Here is a 22,514-nt window from a genome sequence, read left to right as displayed (position 1 = left end):
TATGAAGCCGCAAACAAATAATAATCAGAGTTTGTGGTGCTGATTTGATCGAACAACTGTTAACTGCATATTATTGACCTAAGTTAATCTTACTTGGTTTAATACAGTCAAGCATATTCACTTAAACTACGATCTTTAGTCAATGCAAACGAACGAAACTGGCCGGTCTCAAAAACTCAAATGAACGTCAACAATAGAAAGCTTGGCCCGTTAAGAAAGCTCTTGCGACGCTGATTATAACGGTATAATAACTTTCGCTATAGGTTGAAAATTTTATAACCTACGGCACCAAGGGTCACAGCTTCCCTTTACGAGACATTCCCGTTGCGATGACAAAGCCATGATCATGGCTCTAGCCGCAGGTGTAATTTTTACAATAACCTAGTAGGATGGCTTATGAATCACTTGGATGCATGGCTTTTGGCAGAAATTCACTGAACATGCAATGAATGTTAGTTTTCAGTGAAAGTTAAGTTACGACCGAATTTGATTCTATAACCGAAACAAGTCAGGAGGTCATATTAGTCCATATCATGACCAATCATTAGGCCATATAAGTCAGGATGTCATGATGCTTAATTGATGTATCATGCATTTTACGGTCATTGTTCTGTATTCAATGTATCTTTTTTTTGCCGACACATTGTTTATGGTACTCAGATCATTGCCCCTGCTCTAGGCGAGGTGAAAACATCATGATAAAGTACGTGGTCTTTTGTCACAGCATTTATCGTCAAAAGTAGTATCGCCAGCGATTTTTTAACCCTGTGAGTAATCTTTCGCATTTTTAAACCCATTCATAGTGAAATTACCCACATATATAAATAAATTACTATAGGTAAATTAAATTATTACAAGTTCAACACAATATCTAAGGTAGCTACTAGCTAAGTCGGATTCTCGCCAATAAATAATTTCTCTATAGCGTCACTTTTAGTTAGACACAGAACAACAAAAAAATGTAAGATCTGTATCTGTTTCTGTAAAATGTAAGATCACTTCTTATTCGCAAGTGAATGGAGAATGATCATTGCGAACGCGAACGAACCTCGTCTAATTCCACCGGTATTTGTGTAGATACCGCTGGCTTTAGGGAATGCACATTTTTAAACATCAACAATTTGATGGTTTTTTTTTACGCAGAAAGATGACCGAGGTCTCATTCGAAGCGAAAAAAGCTCTTCGGAAATATTTTAATGGTTTTACTTGGAAACGAAAAACCCACAACAAATTTTCACTCCTCGAATTTACATTCGATGTTTGTTTATTTGTGTTCGCCGTGATAAATAATGAATTTAGCAAAATTTTTGGATCTCAAAGTTGCATATAGCCAAAGCTATTCATCATTTTCGAAGTTAAAAAACTTCGAAAAATTTGTCCATATCACCCGCCAAACCATGACCGGAGCCTAGCAAAGCACGTAGAATTATTCTTTCATCGCAATAGAATGGCTATGTCCTAAATTCACCAAGTTTAGGAATTTGATCAGTGAGAAATGCAAATTGAAGTACTTCTAAATTTTTGAAAACTCTCCGTTTCAACAGCCGAATCCCAATTAGGATGCAAATAAAAACGTTCCAAAAGGTTGCAGGTCGGTGGTTGGTAGCTTGTCCGGAAAATACAGGTTGATGTAAGGAAAATAAAGGGGTCGCCTGCCGAAGACCACCACTTTCCTGGATGTAATGGAACATCATGATTCCTGCCTTCCAGAACGTAGCCTTCAACACTCCTGGACAATTATATCTAGGCCGTGCGTCGAACCAGCCCTCGGTCGAACGGACACTCGTCGAAGGACGGTAAATTTTGGAACAGAACTATGCTATCTGAAGCCTAGCCTCAGATGCGGTGAACGTAAAATGCGTAATTTAACGATGCCCGGAAGTCAGATTCGATCCGCGGTCTGCGGGTGATTCGATCCGCTGGTGCACGGCAGGTTTTATGCAAGGCCGGAGGAGGACAAAGCCGAGTGATTCACGACTGATTGGTGGATGTCCGGAGTTTGATTCAGGGCTTATTGGTGCACAAAATTGGTGGACGGCTGCGCTCCCAAATAAAGAAGGTAAGCCAGCCAGTAGACGGAGCAGGATAACGGAATAATACTGTTGAAGAAATGAATTTAATTTAAGAACGGTCAAATTTAGCGCGGGTTATCAGATCACATATTTCACACAAAATATACTAGATAATTTTAGTAAAAAACCCTAACCTGAGGTATTATTCGTCAGTGCGGTAGTACATTGTAATCATGAGAGATAATTTTAAGGAAATAATAGAAATCAGTTTGAGGAGTGGGAAGTTGGACGATAGAAATATGGGACGAATAGTTGAAGGTTCTGCAGCTTTAGAAATTGAGATCGAGACTCAAAATTACGAATTGATCTTAATGATCCCCGCGAATACAGTAATATTGTATGCCGCAATTTCCCAGTGGAGAAAATAATGAATTGATTCACTCGATTTGGTTGAAGTAGCATTTAAATTATGAGCATTCAATTTGAAATAAAATACTTTGGAACCTGTAAGAATAAAATCAAGTCTAACTTCTCAATAGATTTGATGAATGAATTTAATAGAACAAAAAGTAATTTACATGGCATTCATTCAAACCAAAAACTACAGAAACAGGTTGATTGAAAGGATTTATAAGTAATTGATCGTTGGAGGTGATCAGTTATCGCACTGCTTAGGAATGACTATATTAGATGACATATTCGAGAGTTTAATGACTGTAATGAAGGCTAATGCAGATTTCCACTACTTGCCGTTAGACCACAGAGATTAAGTAGGACCGGCTCTGATGTGGACGCTGAATTGTTTACAGCCATCAGATACGATGCCGATCCCGACCTGCATACTGGTTCCTTTCTTATAGGATTTTGTCTCAGATGCCAGGGTGAGTTGCGTGCGATAGTGGTGAAATTGAAATATGACTACATGGTGAAATATCGTGATTTGTGTAATTATATTGATTTATTGTTTGTAGGTATTTACTTTTGGTTTCTGTTGTAGGATCGTACGTTATTCTCAGATCTCCATGCTCTAGCTCTCTCCTCTCATCTTGCTCTCCTCGCACTTTAGCTTCCTACGCATTTAATTTGTTAGTTCGCTTAATTCATATGCCGCACCTCTGTAAAAATCGTTAGTTGTGATTTGCTTTCATTTCTTTGCTTCTATTTCTATTGTATTTATTGCTACTATTTCTAACAAATTTAAGAAAGCTTGTTTGTGTTATCTATCCGCTCGGTCCAAACTTTCGCTTATCAGGCCGATAGGGAAGTTGCATTTAGTTTCCGGTCATTGGTGGACGTGGCAATTAGACCATCCGAACTTACGCGGTGACGCGATTGGCTATTCGGGGATTCAAGATCAGTTCGTCACAATGACTAAATTACACTCCAACTTGAAAATGCATCAATTATATTTTGAATACGGTTTTCACTTGCAGCGAATGGGACCTGAACATGTGTTACTGATTCTAGAAATGAACTTTGAGATACGCTAAACCTAGTCCCTAGTACCTCGCTAAACCTAGTCCCTAGTAAACCTAGTACCTAGTCTATATACAGATTGATTGACGATGAGAACGTACTAATTTCTCACGCTGCACGCATCATCATCACCACCGTAATCACCGCACCATTAAATCACCATTGAAAAAAATGAGTGCAGGTACATAGTGGATTAATAGATACTAAATTTTATTTCAACTCATACTGTAAATCCCAACCACAAATTTACACCTCCTTCCCCAATAGAAATAAACAGAAGCCCTGACGGGTTCCCTCTCATCCCCCAACCCAAACCTAACCACATTAACCCAAACAACCTAACTATGTGCTATGCGCCTAACTGCATCTCCTGCTGCCTTTTCCGTTTCTCATTCCTCTATCTGGCCAATCTGTGTCACCTCTTACTTCATCACTTTACTAGTGGCACCACATCACACCACAAAGTTTGCAAGAAAAATATCTTCAATATGGTACATGTGTAATCCCACCAAAGCGGGAATAGAGGGACAAAAGCTATAAAATGTGAAAAAATAAGTATTATGCTATATGCCACTTTGTGTGGCGTAGTTTTAGGTCAAAACCTATATTAAAGTAATCGCGTGAAAGAGATCTTTAATTTGAGAAATGGATCAGTTGCATATCTTGATAAAGACAACTGTATACGTGATGCCCACTATAATGCGCTTCTGACTATATATATCATGTTATAAATAAAAATAATCGAAATAACTTGCAATTATTCCACTTGCAACGTGATATTTGATCATAGCCAGTGAAAGCCATGATTCCCGGTAAACTATGACCAAAGTGATCGTAAAGTGAACGGGAATGTGCGGTGAATATTTTAAGGTAGTCATGTAAAGCCATGATTTCGCACAAAATTATGAATATTAAAGAAACTAAGAGTTTTTGAGAACCGAGAATTGTAGCGTTGAAATTGAACTACCAACGCGCTACTTTGCCAGACAAGTTATTAACTCTGGAACCAGTTTGAAAATCATAGAGTAAAATTTTTTCGCGAGTTTGACCCTTGATACACGTTACGGAACCCGAATTTTATGAAATAATTTTTTTGAGAGCGTAGTATTGGCTGGACTTGGAAGATCAACTTCATTAAGAGATTCGAGTCTTGATATTATCTATTACGTTACAATATGACTCAATAATGGTTGAAGGTATTTATTTTATGACCAAGCAATGCGTATATTTAGTTCGTGACCGTAATATGGAATCTTGTCTAGCTGTGGTGTTTGTAAGATTTAGTGTCTTGGAACGAGACAAGGTGTAGCTCCAACGTGATTGGTCGAGCTGCTCCTAACCTCGTTATAACGCGCGCTAAGTAGTCGTGAACGCTGGAGAGTTTGGTATCTTTGGAATTAGTTTAAGATTATTATATTTTTAACTGTGATTAGATTGCCAAATGATTACAAATATGTTGACTTTATTGTATTATATTATATTATCTATTTTTTTTTGCACTTAGGAAGTGTTTACAGTCTGTTTTGTACATTGTAAACGGGGTGTTGAACTAAGCTCATTTTGGCCGAGTTACCCCCTCGTTCTCGTTGCGGGCACTCGGAAGTTGTGTTCTCAGTGGTGCTGGGTTGGGGTGACACGGTTTTGACTCGAATGAGGCAGAGCCAAATTTGGGCTTCCAAGAATAAACTCCACCGCAGTTCTGGGCATAACTCTTAATGAGTTCCACTAACGGACTAACAACGGCATAGGTGGAGTTCTTGGATAGTTCCAGGTTTTGGCTGCGTTGGGCGGTTAACAGCCGTTCAAATCGCATCGGCTCGTACCCGTATCCTTGCTGTCCACTCCTGTAAGGTTGTCAGTTTTGTGGTGCGGCTCGTACCCGTATCCTTGCTGTCCGCTTTTGTGGTCCTCAGTGGTTTATTAGGATTCTTCGACGTTGTATCCCTAAGGCTGAGACTCTGTTTCCCGGAGCTTTTGGACATAATAAATTGTGTGCCTTGTACAGAGGAATTGTGTATCGCCCGAAGATCACCAATATATTAAGAAAAGTTCCTCGTGTTTATTCCTCCTCTCTCCAAACGCAAGGGAATTTAGAGCCGGACCAAAGAGCGACTCTTTAGCTCTTGTGTTAAAACCAATACGCAAGTCACCGTCAAGTCGGCACGCTACTAATAACTATTTTAACTTCGCGGCGGTGTTTCCGGTCACACAAGTGAAGTTGAAACTTTTTGAGATCTAAAAGTTTCATTTAGATAAATTTTCACAAAAGCCATTATTTAAAAAGTTATCATTATTCCACTGGAGCGATAAAATAGCCGGAATTTTGCGAGACAAAACTATAATAATCATTTATAACGTCTCAAAAGAAGTTAGGGGAATGTTTTTTTCATGCACATGAAATACCAGAATTTTTTTCTTTCCTGCTTAACTTTACCGTTTTTCAAGTGATTCTAGTATGGATATTTAGAGCGCTTGAAGATCAGCAATTTACTTGAATCTCATGGCTACATTGACAGGTCAAGATGGATCGCCGCCTCTGGCTTTCACGCATCGGCACTCATTTGGGCCCTCTGATGCTCGATGTTGTTGCTTGCTCTCGCCGCTGGTAGTGTTGCAGGGGAGGTCGATCAGTGATTATGCCAGGAACACGTCAAGTCGTCTCTTGAAGGTCTCCAGGGTGAATTCCCCCTCTATTAGATCCTTTGGTAGGACGTTGAACAGCCTCCGCCTGCCACAGAAAGTGATCCTTCCCGCAGGGATTGAAAATATGGCCGCAGATCTGTTACGTAGGAGGGGATCTTGCACAGTCTCCCCCTTCTCTCGTTATGAAATTTAACAATCCTGAAGGTCTCGCTCTCGAGGTATGGTGTCATTCTGGGTATAATTTTCCATGCGTACAGAATGACATACTTCTCCCGTCTCCTCTGCAGTGAGTACAGACCCAGGCGCTTCAACTTCTCCCAGTAGTTCAACTCCTCTATCCCTCTGATCCTGGATGTGAAGGTTCGTAGGACCCCTTCCAGTTGCCGCACAACGTCGAGTGTGAACGGGGTCCAGAGCTGGCAGCAGCATTCAAAGATTGGTATTACAATGGCTCTAAAGAGTGTGATCATCGGTTCCGCTTATCTTATTCCACCCTTCCGCTACCTCTGTATCTCAATACTTCAAACTTGGTCCCGTTGAACTGCATGTTGTTCGCTTGGGCCCATTCATATAATGCAGAGAGGTCTTTTGCAAGCTATCACAGTCCCTCCTGTCTTGCAAGCTCTCGCAGTCCCCCTGATGGTCATTAGTATCCTGGTGTCGTCCGCGAATGACGATGCAGTGGCGGGATTCACTCCCGCATCTATGTCGGCAATGTGAACGAGGAAGAGGATTGGGCCTAATACCGTTCCCTGTGGTACTCCACTCTTCACCCTAGCATCGCTCGATCTCGAGCCTCCAAAAACAACAGCTTGTAGTCTTTCTGTTAGGAAGCTGTCGAAATATGCCAGAAACTCACCTCCGACCCCCAGTAGACTTAATTTTCTGAAGAGCACTCCATGATCAACTTTGTCAAACGCTTTGCGAAGTCCAAATACACCACGTTCACCCGGCCCCCTCCACCAGCATGTCCAGGATTTGGTGGTGATGTTCCAGTAACTGAGACAAACAGAGCGATTTCGTTTAATACCTTGTTGCCTTCTGTTGAAAAGGTCAGCTTCCTTCATGTACTGCAACAACCTTCTCAAATATTTTGATTACGTGTGATATTAATGTAAACGGCCTGTAATTTTGGGATTTATCTCGCTCACTTCCTTTGTAGATTGGGGTTATTAGCCTGAATTTTAGATCACTAGGAATGTTTCTTTCTCTTAATGATGTTTTCTAGAGCAAAGTCAGAGGGACCTTTAGTGTACCGACACATTTTTTCAGTAACAGTGCAGTGACCCCATCTGGCCCGGGAGCCGAATAAACCGATAATTCTTGGATGCTCCTCTCAAGATCCGGTGTTTCAAACTCAAAGTTCATCAGCACCGGCCCCCTTAGAAGTTCTTGAATGCCTCCAGTTTCGTTCTCCTGTTTTTATCGAGATTTGCTGAATTCTTCTTCGAACTGCGCTCCTAGCAGTTTGCACATGCCCTGGTCGTCTCCAATTGGGATATCGGTATTTTTCAGAGGCCCTACTTCAACCCAACCACCGGATACCACCCTACCACCGTATACCACCCTACCTACATATACCTTCTCACCACCGTATACCACCCTACCACCGTATACCTCCTCACCATCGTATACCACCCTAATACCGTATACCATTCTACCACCGTATACCTCCCTACCACCTTATACCACCCTACCACCTTATACCACCCTACCAGCATATACCACTTTTCTCGAGGAAATTACTCACTCTGTCACTCTGTCTGTAACCCAAGCACCTCTGTGGATGGCATAAACGACATTATAATAGCTCCAACTGTATATATTCCTTATTATGATTCAATATGTTAATATGGTCAGCTCTTTGAACAGTCATGACTCAGATACGAGCATGAGAAGATGGGTCAGCCATGTCACTTACCGTGGCCGTAACTGAAAGGGACCGCTGAGGAAAATAATCTTTCATTACGATGATATCCTTATGAATGTTTAGGATCGTCTTTAGTTCTATAATGACACAAAGGTCACATATTAATTGATTGCCTAGGATGATTGTTGGTTGCATCGAAAAAGACATGAATCGTGTGCGCTGATGAATATCTAGGTCTACATCTAAAAATAAATTAACATGACTGTAATTTCTATAAGCTATGGGACTCAAAATTATCACGTACTACACTTGAAAATTTGATCATGATCAAGCCGATCAGACTGTAAAGAATTCCGGTGCTCTTTCGAACTTCATTATTTCCCCTTCATTTCTCGTAAGTCGTGTGCGCACTCCAGTTTCGTACCCGTCCCTGGATAAGTAGATATTTGTACAAAAGTGGCGTGCTAAATCAGATACCTATATGACTTCTAGTCGAGTGAACGTGTTTTCACCCCTACCTTTCCAACGCCCATAATTTTGAACGGCATTTAAAATTTTTGTGCACAGTTCCTTTTCCAAATGAAAAATACTCAATTTCATACAGCAACATCTGTTAATCCTGCCTGCCAAATGTGTGCCAAGACAGAATCTGTGCTAATGAATCCACAACGACACGCTAGTAAAAAATGACGCACATTTTGCGAGAGGAAAGAAATAAGTATGACTGACTTCTACACTTTATATTCACACTTTCATAAATATTTATAAATAATACATAACACTCATCACAAGTATCGTTGTTAAACGACCATCATATCATTCATGCTTCGGAATCTCGACCAAAAACAGAATCTGTCGGCGAGTCCTTTGGTAGCGCTACAGTGGACAGAGACGTCTCGATGAAATCATCATCTTCCTCATCCACGCTCGGCAGAGATATCGGTGCAGCGGAAGACCGACGCCGTCTACTGATATCTTCATTTTCTACCTCTTCATCGCCAGCAGAAAAATTTGAAGAAGTGGTCGACTCCCTTCTTTCCATCTGACTTATTGAGTGAACAAGTCTGGGTCGGACTGTGGTTTCCTCCGAGTCATGAGGTGATGGATGTAAATGAGTAATATTGGTTACTGTGGTTGCAACGGACATATTTCTTTGTTTGTTGACATTGCGCACCGGATACTTTGATGATTGCGTGGTCATCGAGATACCGTCACCACTTGCTTGGTATGAGTTATTATTTCTCGGTGGTTGGGATCTTTCTGATTTCCAAATTGATGAAGATGTTCCTTTGAATGTTCCAATGGCTCTGAGTATTTTGCTCCTCATTTCTGTAGTCATGACGAGGATGAAAAAAATTCCGAATCCTCTAAGAGAGTTTATGGAAGCTGGTAAGTACCAAAGGTAGTCATGCCAGCGCTCCTGCTGCAGAGAAATATACCGCGGAACTATAAAGCCTATGACCTCTAGTACCCACGTCAGGCCTGACCACAGCACCAGTCGTACCGACTCCGACCACCTGCACAAAATTAAAACTTGAAACTCTACACTGAAACATCGAAATTTATATGTTTTGAAATGAGCAAACCGTATCATCTGCTATGGAGGATCCGATTTATTCATATATACTTTTGTCGAATCTTGTGTATTTGTAAGTCGCCAATTTTGCGCGTGTGTTAAGACACCTATTCATGATACTTATCGCGTCAGAATATTTAATGAGACGTCAAAACTGATTGTGGAATTGTTAGATTAAAAAATTTAAAAGTACTTTTTCCTTTGGTAAGTGTGATTTTTTTTGGATGAATGGAAACTTAAACCCGTTAAGTTTACAACGGGAAGAAAATCGAATTTCCATGCAAATTTTGGGTCGAAGCACATCTACCTTTCTCTAGCGTATTTTAGTTTTAAAGGTCTTAACTAATCTCATTAAGACATGGTTTGGAAGAACGGGTTTCGAAAAGGCATGATTCACGATGATGAAATTCAGGGTGATGGTATTCGGAAACACGAAATTCGTTAATTGTTGGGAAAATCTTGTCCGGACAACGCCGAGTTAACCTACTAGTTTCGAATGAAAATAGTACAAAGAATGGAAGATTGCTATGGTGAGTCTACTTGACGTTTTCTCTGCTTTTAAACTCTTGGTGGACTTACAAGTTTCTATTCTGGTGCGTGCGGAGGCCACTATGTCCAGCGCTAGGAGCCTTGCTGATGGTAGACTTCATGCTCTTGCCCTCGGGGCTGGTCACGACTGAACCCTCTGATGAGAATGAAAAAATATTTAAATTCTGCTTTATAATATATTTTAGATAGGTATTTGGTGCGGGTATTGTGTTTATGTTTAAAGCTTGTTCGCTTAAATTTATATGGGTTAATACTTTGGCTGAACTATTATTTTTGGTAATGGAATCAAGAAACTCTGCAAAATAATGAAGTTAAATTTAAGAACTAATTTTGAATTCTTAAATTTCATTCAAAGATTCAAATTAATTGTACTGCCTTTAATCAATTATTGGTTTCATGTCGCATTTGAGTTTCAATAGGTATTTCTTTAATTAACAAAATTTAGAGCAAATGCAATGATTATAACAGATCGACGAATTAGACAGCCATGTTCTTCCACGTGCAACACCAGTTAAGCCTGCCTGGGGTTATATTGCTATTAAACAACTGAGTGAATTATTTCGTGATTTTGGCAATTTATATCAGTTCAATGCACTGCCGACATGATTTAATAGATAACTGTTAACTGTAATAGTATCGGTTGAAATTCTAGGCATCCGTTGCTCCATCAGTAGCTGCCGTTCTCTATTATGGTTCTTAGTTCCGACTCAATGACACATGGATAAGCTACTGAACCTTCAATAAACACATAAATATTCATTCACTCCAAACCACACTTTCTCATGTCATTAAATCGTAATCAATGCATGTTCTGTTATGCATGACAAATACAGCTAACGATTTTTGTAGCAGTTAGACTTCGCATAATAACATCACAATTTATTGCATGAATGGAACTGACACAGTGACTAATATTGGTTTATTATACATTATGTATTGGCCTTAAAGGAAGCAATAAATAAAATAAATAAATAAAAAACTTTAAAAAAACACGTTTTCTTAACGGACAAAAAAGAAAAACATTAACTCTTACATAACATTAAAGTTCTTTCTTTAATTGGAATTTATGGGAGCCTCTGAAGACTGGTTCAATGCGGCCCCATGTCAGAACAGTTGAAGGATCTTGACTGAATTATGTTTTCTTGTACAAAATTGGGTGCATTGAAAAAAAAAATAACTCAAGATTTCTCAATGGCTGAAGAGTTGCAGAACGGGGCCACCAAAGTGGAGACCACACCGGGGCGGAGAGCACCACTCCAGGGCAGACAGCCCCACTCCAGGGCAGAAAGCCCCACTCCAGGGCAGAAAGCCCCACTCCAGGGCAGAAAGCCCCACTCCATACCTGGGGACACTAACCACTACCTGGGGACACTAACTACTACCTGGGGACACTAGCCACTCACCTGGGGACACTAGCCACTCACCTGGGGACACTAACCTCTACCTGGGGACACTAACCACTCACCTGGGGACACTAACCACTCGCCTGGGGACACTAACCACTCACCTGGGGACACTAACCACTACCTGGGGACACTAACCACTCACCTGGGGACACTAACCACTCTCCTGGGGACACTAACCACTACCTGGGGACACTAACCACTCACCTGGGGGCACTAACCACGAACCCGGGGGTACTAACCATACATGGGGGCATCTTAAAATTTTTGTAACGAAATTTGGCAACTTCGGGGGAGCACAAAAATAACGAATTCAGCAACTTCAGTGGAGCACAAAAATAACGAATTTGGCAACTTCAGGAGTGACACTTCACTTTAGCTGGTCGTACCATGGCATCCGCCGGCTCAACGCCTCGGAGCGGGACAGTACGGCATTTTCAAAGTTCGAGAAAGATTCTAGATAGTTCTAAAAAGGATGACGTAGCAGCCGGCCGAAGCCGGCTACTGTCATGGGAGCTTAGCACAAGGAACCTCTTGCCTCAACGGTTAGAACAGAACCTAACATTAAAGTTATGTTGAATGTTATGTAAGAGTTTTTCTTTTTTGTCAGTTAAGAAAACCTGGTTTTTTGAATATTTTTTTTTTTATTTGTTTTCCTTTATTGTTTTTAGTTTTGTAACCACCAGATAAACGCGGTTTTTAAAAATGTTTTTTATATTTGTTTATTTTCTACTTTTTAGTTTAGCAATTTTAGCAATTCAAATCATTTTCTAGGGTTGGCAACTCTAGATGTTCTACAATTAACTCGATTCTCAACCGTAAATTTTTAGGGTTTTTTATATATTTTTTAAACTTATTAATTTTAAATTTAAAAAATAATTTTTTTCAACTTATTTCTTCTGCATGCCAAATTTCAAGTTTCGAGGATCTTCAGAGGTGCTTAGAAATTAAGGTTCGAATTTTTGACGACAGACAGACAGAGACAAAGCGAAATTAAGAAAAACGTGGTAAAATACTATTAATGAAAAAACTAAACCAAACAAAAATTTAATCTTCAGACATTAATTTTTAAACGTACGTAGAAATATAATAATTTAAATTTATTACTTTATAGTTGAATATAAATGACATTTCTATGAGGCATCAATATACCTACTTGTTCCCGTAAATAAGTGAATTTTCATCTCTGAATGATGTAAATTTATGTTGTATTACTACTATGTTAATATTATAACATACTAAATCAGATGAAGAATCATCTCAAATGTGCTAATATTCAGTATATAAAAATTGCAAGTCTAGCTTTACTGTTGCTGGGGGGTTTGCTGGGTCCCATTTCTAGTCGCTGGAGTTTAGCGAAGCGAGCTTGCTTGGCGGAGAGCAGCAGCACCGTGTTGGCCACAAGGGTCATCGCTATGGGGCCGTAGAAGTAGATCAGCGTTGCGTCCGAGTCTGTAAACGAGGGAATAAACGTTTGAGAATATAAACTCTTGTAGTTTTCTTTCACGCCGCAAAATATCAAAAACTCCCGCGATACTTAAATAAATGTGGTGTTTAATAAAAAGTTCGCCCAAAACGACATGCTTGTTATTCTTTCAAATGCAATTATTGTTATTGGTAAGTTACATTTATATTGCAAAACATAGAATAATTACGCTTGGAGCACTCATTACACAATGAATCACAGTTATCGTCGTTACAATCGTTATTTGCAAAGTTTGTTGCACGTAACATCCAAAAGGATGTTCCGACAAACTAACCAGAGATGACGCTCTAAAGTTTTTTCTGTACAGCGTGTTGCACGAAACGACGCTTGTGATGTTCTAACATCCTAACCAGAGGAAATGCACTTGGCATGACCAACACAGTGCGTTATGGTGCCTCAGGGCAGGCGGCTGATGTTCCAATATACTAACCTGAGAAAATGCACTTGACGTGACCGACCCTGAGCGTTATGGTGCCACAGGGCAGGCGGCTGATGTTCCAACATACTAACCTGAGAAGATGCACTTGACGTGACCGACCCTGAGAGTTATGGTGCCACAGAGCAGGCGGCTGATGTTCCAATATACTAACCTGAGAAAATGCACTTGACGTGACCGACCCTGAGCGTTATGGTGCCACAGGGCAGGCGGCTGATGTTCCAACATACTAACCTGAGAAGATGCACTTGACGTGACCGACCCTGACCGTTATAGTGAAGAGGGGCAGGCGGCTGATGTTCCAACATACTAACCTGAGAAGATGCACTTGACGTGACCGACCCTGAGCGTTATGGTGCCGCAGAGCAGGCGGCTGATGTTCCAACATACTAACCTGAGAAGATGCACTTGACGTGGCCGACCCTGAGCGTTATGGTGCCGCAAGGCAGGCGGTCTCTGACAGAGTCGAGGGTTAGGGCGACGATGGTGATGACGGCTGGCAGTCCCCAGGCCCACAAGCTGTGGTACAGCAGCCGACGGCCTTCAGACACTCTTACGCGACTGCCGGTTAAAAAGTGTAAATTCTTTGTAGTTATATAACGAAATATTTGTCTAACAATAATAAAGTATTATTATAAATATTTTCATTCATTATTATAAATAAGCAGTTTTATTGTAAACCTGATTAAAAAACTATTATTTTAGCGCCAGTGGGAGGTTATAATTCAAATTGAGTTTTGAGCAGCCAAGTAGATATATCATTGATACAAATCGGATAATGTCCATTGATATTATAATTCGAAAAAAATTTCATGTACAATATTTTCAGCTACAAATTTTTATTGATGAATTTAATTTCGTATTTACAATTCAACAAATTCGAAGGCCATTGCCCAATCAAATATTAAACGAATTAGTTAAGTATTTGAATCACAAGTAAATAAAAGCCTGTTTTTAAACACGGTTTGTGGTGCATCAGCCTGCATGACATTCAACTCAAGTCGCGTTTGATGAAAATATCCGAGTCACCATGACTTTGCAGTTCAAAATGTGGCACATTGTGATATTTTGAAATGCAGGTAAACAAGCTTAACGTCGAAAACAGCTTTAAATATTTTTTCTATTTAAGCAATGCAGTTAATGCAGAAAATGCCAGTTTTTTCCGATTTTTTTTCTAAAACAATTTGTGATATAGGTCATATAATAATAGATTTAGGGTACACACTAAATAAAATTAATTGAAAAAGACAACGTGCAATCTCCCAGTATTTTTGTTCTATTTCCGAAAGTTTTAAGCCACTAAAAGTTGCAAGATGATGAGTTTTCGAAAACTGAAAAACGAACACTCACAGAGTGAGGAAGAGTGACTCTGAACAGATGGAGGTGTTCCAGAAGAAGGCAGCCAGCAAGAAAAACTGCACGATTCCAGCTGAAATTTACGAAAAAGAAGCCGGTTTATTAGGTTTGGTACAATATTCTACTTGCTATTTCTAAATTACTGAATTCAACATCTTTTATTTCATCCATAATTGTCAGAATGCAACCCTATAGCTAGTTTTCTTTTATTTTAACATGATTGCGGAAAAATACAAAATACAGTGCGGCACGGTAGTCGCGGAAGAAATTATTTTAATTTCAACTATTTAAAAATTTTATATTCCTATGACATCTAGCTTGTGGCCAATTGAAAAGAAAATCACATAAGTTAATGCTCTTGAATTGCTGATTCGGTAAATCAACGCCCGAATTTCCCAACTGCCAAGGAAAAATTATTTTCGCTGCGCAAAATTCAGAACTTGCAATGTTTTTTTTTTAATCTAGCCCATGTGAATTTCAAACAAGTCAATTTATGTGTAAGCAAAGATTGTTACTTTGAAAAAATCCAGCTGCCGAAACCCATATTCTTCTGAATATATTTTTCAACGGGATTTACAATCCGATGATATCCTGGACAGCAGCCATATTTGCGATCACGTTCCGTAGTCATGACCGAACATGACTAAGAGCTATGTTTCATTTACGGTGGACATGGACAAGCGTGACTCGTTAGTATATTATTTTATGTTCCGTGTCATATTTAAGCCTGCATTCGTTTTATTATTTTGTGTTCCGTGGTCATGAACACGCGTGACTCGATGGTACATAGTTTCATGTGTGTTCAAAAACGTTCTTTAGTTTCAGGAAAGCTATAATTCCGTAAAAGATTTAAGTGATATTGCCCTTTAAAATAAAGACAAAATATTTAAAGAACGATTATTTTCAGCCCAAATTTCCCATCATGTATTATAATCTATTATTGTTGCATAAATACAAATTATACAAATAATTAGCATAATGACTAGTTCACTATGCTTCCAACATCTCATTTTATTACCTTCCTATCAAATCATGCCTATGTTTCAGTGGAATCTTTAAAGTCCCGGTCACTCCATACCACCTTCAAGTCAAATACCCAAAATAATAACACTGTGTATTGTGTAGTCGTATTGAGTGCCATGTACATTGAAACGCTTGCTACAATAATGATCGACACTATTTGTGATGTACTCACATAGCGCCTTGCTCATTGAAGCGCTTGCTACAATAATGACACTGTTTATTATGTACTCACACAGCGCCTTGCTCATCGAAGCGCTTGCTACAATAATGACACTGTTTATGATGTACTCACACAGCGCCTTGCTCATCGAAGCGCTTGCTACAATAATGACACCGTTTATGATGTACTCACACAGCGCCAAATACACTGCAGCGCTTGTTACAATGATAACACTGTTTATTGTGTACTCACACAGCGCCATATATACTGCAGCGCTTGTTACAATAATAGCACTGTTTATGATGTACTCACACAGCGCCATATACACTGAAGGACTTGATACAATAATAACACTGTTTATTATGTACTCACACAGCGCCATGCACACTGAGGCGCCTTCCTTCGCCTCGACGTGCATTGAGATCGCAAGCGCGAGGAATCCCGCGAAGTTGGCGCTCACGTACGAGATCAGAATCCTGCCCGCCAATGTGTTCATCTGCACGCGTGTGGGATATGATAAAATAATTTATTCAATCGAATACATTATGATAGGAAATATAAGCTTGAAATACGATAAACTCCATTATAATGCGGCATTTGAAACATTCCGGCGTACATTGCGTAATACATGCGTATTTTTTAGTAATATACAAGACGTCAGTGGCAATGTTCAAGGAATTTTTAGTTCTGTTGAATTTATTATCTATATCTACATGTAAACATGCGTTAGACACAAGCACGCGTATGTTACTTCTTAAATCAGAATGATGAACAGAATTGGACACTGAAATACACTTTTACAATACAGTGACAAATGGGTGATATTTTGATATTTGAAGTACTGTTCTCTCTTTTCAGGCCATTTTCAAGTCGATCGCGTACATGCTTTCAGCTACTCAATTGGTATGCAAATCGATTGTTTATTTTTACCTGTAGAAAATAAAAGTAAAATTCAAATGTTTCATGGAAAGAAATTATATTGAAAGTAGGAAAAGTTAAGTGCCAAAACAACCCAGACATTATAGAGAACTTTATCAGTAAATTAAATAAGAAGCAAATATTATTACCTTCTTAACGGTGACCAGTCCTCTTCGCACGCGCATGCAGACGAGGCTGACCAGGGCTATGAGGAGGCTACAACAGGAGACTGCCAGCAGAGCTGACGTGAGGTTATATTTTTCCGAATGATATTTGTTGGAAGTTTCAGGGGGTGCGCATACTACTGCAGACGCCAGTTCGGGCTCCTCGGCATCCCAGCCGTAATCTAAGCAAAATTCCACGTTATCCAAAGCAGTTTCTTTTTCGACACATCGGCCATCCATGCTCACGACATAGAGTTGTGAATCGGATTTAAAAACAACATGGTCTCCTGAATTTGGGTCAAAGTTGTACAAATGATACTGGCCGGATTCGCAATGAGGGAAGCCGGTATACCCCAACTTTGTGATATTGACTACTGCAAGTAGTGGATCCTCATCAAGGATATGTACGCTTTTGCCAGGACTGCAATCCCTTTCTATGGGTGACAAGTGAGACTCGAAAGGACAGCATTTACCAACTGTTCCTCGGTCAAAAACGGATAACGGCAAAGACACAGATTGCTTTAGTTCTTCAGTGCAAACGTGAGCAATCGTGATAACTTGTTCATTCTCTACAGAATCATCAATGCAATAGTTCCTTGTAAGCATCTGATTTCGACCAGAGTCAATTGAGAGATATCCAGAGTTTGTGACCCACCAACGAACGTTTAGAGAATTCAATAGCAGGTGAACGCACACGTCGCTCGTGTCAAAAGGGAATCCAGTTTGTGTGTGCAAAGTAGCCATTAATTGTGTCAGGTACGGTGAGAGAGGGTCATCTGAATCCTTGCACATATTGTTCTCGAGTATTTGGTGAGGAGGGCAGCACTTCTTGAATGAACTGAGAGGGCAGTAAGCCGCCATCGGTTGTGTATGAAATCCATCTTGTTCTTGAACGTATTCGATGCAGTAAAGGCTACTGGGGTAACAAGGACCACTGCTTTTTATACAAAGCTGGTCAACAGAATTTAAATAAGCCTCGCTGGAACTGAGAAGATCGGAGATACCAGACTTGCAAGTTAAAATGGCGGTCACTACTGACGTCGAATCGGTGAAAGAGCCCGAAAACTCTCGCACCAAATCTTGAACTCCTGGCATGTTTTCTTCATTGGGTATGCATACTCTCTGACTTGCATCAAAATAGTGGTCCAGAGGGCAGCATTTGCGGACCATAGAAGTAGGGGTATCGTGCTCCTCTTCAATGCAAAAAGCTGCAGTTAAAACAGCTGTTGGGACATCTTGTCCGACCATTTCTAAACAATAGGATTCTTCATCAAAATGTGTCGCCAGCGAGACGTCATACAAGGAGCCCATGTCCAGTAAATGAGTGTAATTGGAAATTCCAACTTGGATTTTTGGAGGCTTACCGGTTAAAGGACAGGCACTTTGACGACCATAAATAAGTTCAATGCTTACTGACTGGTTACCAAGCATTAGTTCGCGCGTATAGTATTCGAATTGAGTCTCTTCTGAAGTATCCAGGCAACTTTGACTTTCTAAACTGAAAAACTGTGTTGCAGAACAACATTTGCGGATGGCTGGCACATGATTTTCGTTTAATTGGAATGAAATTTCATCTCCATCATAAGGTAGAGGCTCAGGGTCACTATACACTACGTGCTTAGGGATAACTACTGTAGCATTATAAATTGAAGTAGAATTATACAATGAATCACCCCCGTCGACGAAATCTTCATACTCATCCTCGGTCTGTGGTGCTTCAGACGTAGATTCTACGGTAGAGTTCTCCATGTCGGAGAGTAGACCACCTTCTTTTTGGGAATCAAGGTCGGGCAAACTCTTAGAGTAACTTTTTAATGATTCAGTGGAAGTTTCATGTAAATTTGTTAAATGTTTGCTTTTGTAAGTAGTTGTTTCAAAGGATTCATTTCTCTGCCGAATTTGAGCATTGAAATCTTGTTCCGAGTGAGCTTTATCGCTAAGTCCAAATAGGGCATCCTGAGGTACAGAAGAATTTAGTTTCGCTTCCAATTCGTTCCGTGATACTTTGGCATGTAAATGGTACACAAGAGTTTTGAGAAGCTGATTTTCTCTCAGTAACTGGAAGAAAATTTCAGTTGCATTGATGTTTGAGGTTTTGGTTTCATTGAGGGGCAATACTTGTGAACTGTTCGAGACAATGTTGCTTGTTTGGAGCATTTGTTCGCTCGAATGTTTGAACGGAGACTTCCCAGAGATTTTTTGAACCATAAAGACCGTCGTATCCTCGATGGAGGGTAAAGTTGAACCTTCAACGTTTGGTTTTAAAGAGCGTTCATCGTCTTTTTTGTGGAAAGCCAATGATCTTCCTTCTATAGGTTTACTGCGTATTGGATTCGAGTTTATAACTTCCATTGCTAACGACGGTGCTCGTGTGTCTCCTCTATCAACATGCACGTTGTCTGCTAATTCTTCCTGAATGTCTATGGAGCCATCAACTTGTGTTTCCAACGTTGGCTTACGGGTATTTAATTCAGTCTCATCAAATCTATCGGTGCTGACTCTTTCGGAAACCCGGGTGCCTACGAGATATTCAAGCTCGTATTCGCTTGAGGTCGTCTCTACAATTGGAATGGCCTCAGTGGCGACCGAAGAAGCATATACCTCACTTTCAGCTCCCAAATGAAGCCCTCCTATGCGACTCTCCCTGTCCCCATTGGCTGCATCTAAACTGCTTTTCGACTCTTGCAGGTAATTTTCGTGTTTAGTTGTTTTTTCCGAAGCTCCGCTGGCCTGCCTATCGCTTGAAGAAATATTTGTATAATCGTTGATCCAAAAAGTTTGTTGAACTTGTGAACTCTCATTATTACTGAATTCTCTATCGAAATTATTTTCTGACATCGCTAATTTAATTAAAGGTGTTTCGGTCGGTAGTAAAGGCACTCCGCCCTCAAGGCTCTGTTCGCTTGTATTGCCTTCATCTCCTGTGGCTGGCGCACTCGTGCTGCTGGCCACAAAGCTTTGATTGTTTTCTCCGTCGTCGTAATCTATTCCAAGACTTGCCGAGTCAGGGCTCAGGCCCGTAACCGTCTTAAAAAACGTCACACTTTGATCCGCTGAATCTCCCGAGTGAATTTCAGGTCCCGTCAAAGCCGATTCTATTTTTCTAACATTTGCTGCTATATTTTTGAGGGGGTGCTTCTCTGCGTTGACATGGTGCTTCGAGTTTTCGACTGATGATTCAAATGTTTCGTACGCTGGAGTCACATTTAGTTCTGCTATTACAGAAACATTTACATCTGCCTGGATGTTTTCTGAATTCTCACTGCTAAATTTATTCGCAATCTCGATCTGTGGTAATTCTTTACCAAATGATTCTGTGTCATTTGCATATGTGAATGAGTTTGTTGCGTTGACATTAAAGTCTACTTTGTTAGCCGCTTGTTCTGATAACTGACGGTTTGTATCGGATTTTCCGTCAAAATTTCCATTTCCTGAGTTCACTTCATCGTCTGCATTCAAAAGGTTAGATTTAAAATCAATTTTCAGCGAATCATTTCCAGCTACTAAAAAACATATAAGTAATAAGACACGTTTTATATTTTTCATTTTGTGTATATATATTATGTTTTCACTTCTTCCTACTCAATTTGAAACATCCTTCTGATATAATTTCGCACCTGTAATAGAGATTCATGAATAACTTGAATGGTAGAATTGGGTATTTTATTTATATACTTTCTGAACAACCTGAAGCCAAAGTATGTCTCGCATGGCTGAACGAGCGGCATTTGAGAAATGTTTAACGATAAATAAATCTTATACCTTGTTAATAGAATTGTAATGCAACTGTAATGTTTTTTCAATAACCGATCCTCTAATCTGTAAATGTTGTTGAACATTACACGCAAAAACTTACTTAACTGTTATTTTATTACTTAACTCTGGAAACAGGTCGGGAGCCGGGTCATACTTCAACGAAAGTTTTCACATTTACTCAAACGTTAGGTAATCACTGCACGCTATTTGGAATCTCTATTTTGTAATTGGTTATTCAGCTCTGTTCCTTACATTGAATATAAGTATTCCCGAGATGATTAAATGAAGAACGAAACACTTAGCGTTGAAGTTTAAGGCGAAATTGTATTGCCAATTTTTTCTTCGATCCCTACTCGATGTATCTGGACCAAAAGTGATAATAGTCAGCTAGCTGCACATAAATGAATTGTAGTTTATAATTAATTTCGGCAAAGGCCTATATGTTAGAAAAAAATATATATGTTAGAGGATATCTGAGTAAACTTTTCGACAGTGTACTCGCACATATTCGTCCACGTATTATTATGTCACACATTAAATTTAATTGTTTTGAATTTTGGTCCATAGTCATTAGCTGTTCATTTTAAGGGAGGCTTGTCTAATATAATTCACGAAAGACGATCTAAAAACTGCAAGTGTGAATTGGTCGTCAAAGACATCGAATTTCAACCAGATTGCAAAGAAGTGTTGTGTAAATTACAAGTATTTTTGTTCATCAAGTATTTAGAACCTTCAATTATCTCCAGCAAGCGAAGACATGCTTACCGTAATAACGTTTACTGGCGTCATTTGTGGAGAAGTTTAGGAAAAATCAAAGCTGTATACAATACGTGAGGTGCTCTATGGAAGAGACAGGGCAAAATAGTCCGATTGAAAATACAATTTCATTTTGAAAATTGCTGGGCCTTGTGGCTCAACAAATATCTTTACGCTTTTCATTTCTAATTCAAGGGACCTCATGTGTGTATTTTATGGGTGTAAAAAAATCCTGGGAAAGCATATGCTTCGAATTCCAACAATTTCACGGAACTACACAAAACAATTTCGTCCATATTTAAATTTGTCTCGCAATTCATGGTCTCAGAAAAAAATATGGCTAGGCTTGCAATGATATTTCTGTGATTGATACATCAGTCATATTTTAATCCAACGTCCACATGATAGGGCTACGGAAATAACGAAAAATGTAAGACTACATAAATCAAATTCACTACATTAAGAGGAAAAATTAGGAATGTAAGACTACATAAAACGAATTCACTAGCATTAAGAAGAAAAATAAGTAATGTAAGACCACATAGAACGAATTCACTAGCGTTAAGAGGAAAAATAAATGTAAGACTGCATCGAACAAATTCGTTAGCGTTAAGAGGAAAAATAAGTAATATAAGACCACATAGGACGAATTCATTAGCGTTAAGAGGATAAAAAAGGAATATAAGACCACATCGAACAAATTCGTTAGCGTTAAGAAGAAAAAACAGGAATGCAAGACTACATAGAACGATTTCACTAGCGTTAAGAGGAAAAATAAGGAATGTAAAACCACATTGCACAAATTCAATAGCGTTAAGAAGAAAAATAAGGAATGTAAGACCACATCGAACAAATTCAATAGCGTTAAGATGAAACAATGCTGCTGTCCGACATGCCGCGAGCAGCGGTAATGACCGTGAAGCTTGAACT

The 22,514-nt window shown here is 39.6% G+C and overlaps 1 protein-coding gene across 1 annotated transcript; it reads right to left on the bottom strand.

The window, feature by feature from the left end:
• Positions 1 to 8,724: 8,724 nt before the first annotated feature.
• Positions 8,725 to 20,689, bottom strand: LOC108667210. The gene is made up of 7 exons (XM_018154205.2): positions 17,058 to 20,689; positions 16,363 to 16,486; positions 14,802 to 14,880; positions 13,846 to 14,012; positions 12,838 to 12,981; positions 10,157 to 10,262; positions 8,725 to 9,518 (listed from the first exon to the last, which is right to left on the bottom strand). The coding sequence occupies exons 1-7, from the start codon at positions 20,616 to 20,618 to the stop codon at positions 8,822 to 8,824; spliced, it is 4,878 nt and encodes a 1,625-aa protein (XP_018009694.1). The 5' UTR covers positions 20,619 to 20,689; the 3' UTR covers positions 8,725 to 8,821.
• Positions 20,690 to 22,514: the final 1,825 nt, after the last annotated feature.

This window comes from Hyalella azteca, unplaced genomic scaffold (assembly GCF_000764305.2).
Source record: "Hyalella azteca isolate HAZT.00-mixed unplaced genomic scaffold, Hazt_2.0.2 contig17731, whole genome shotgun sequence".
Lineage (NCBI taxonomy): Eukaryota > Metazoa > Arthropoda > Malacostraca > Amphipoda > Hyalellidae > Hyalella > Hyalella azteca.
This window is presented reverse-complemented; position numbering and strand designations above follow the sequence as displayed.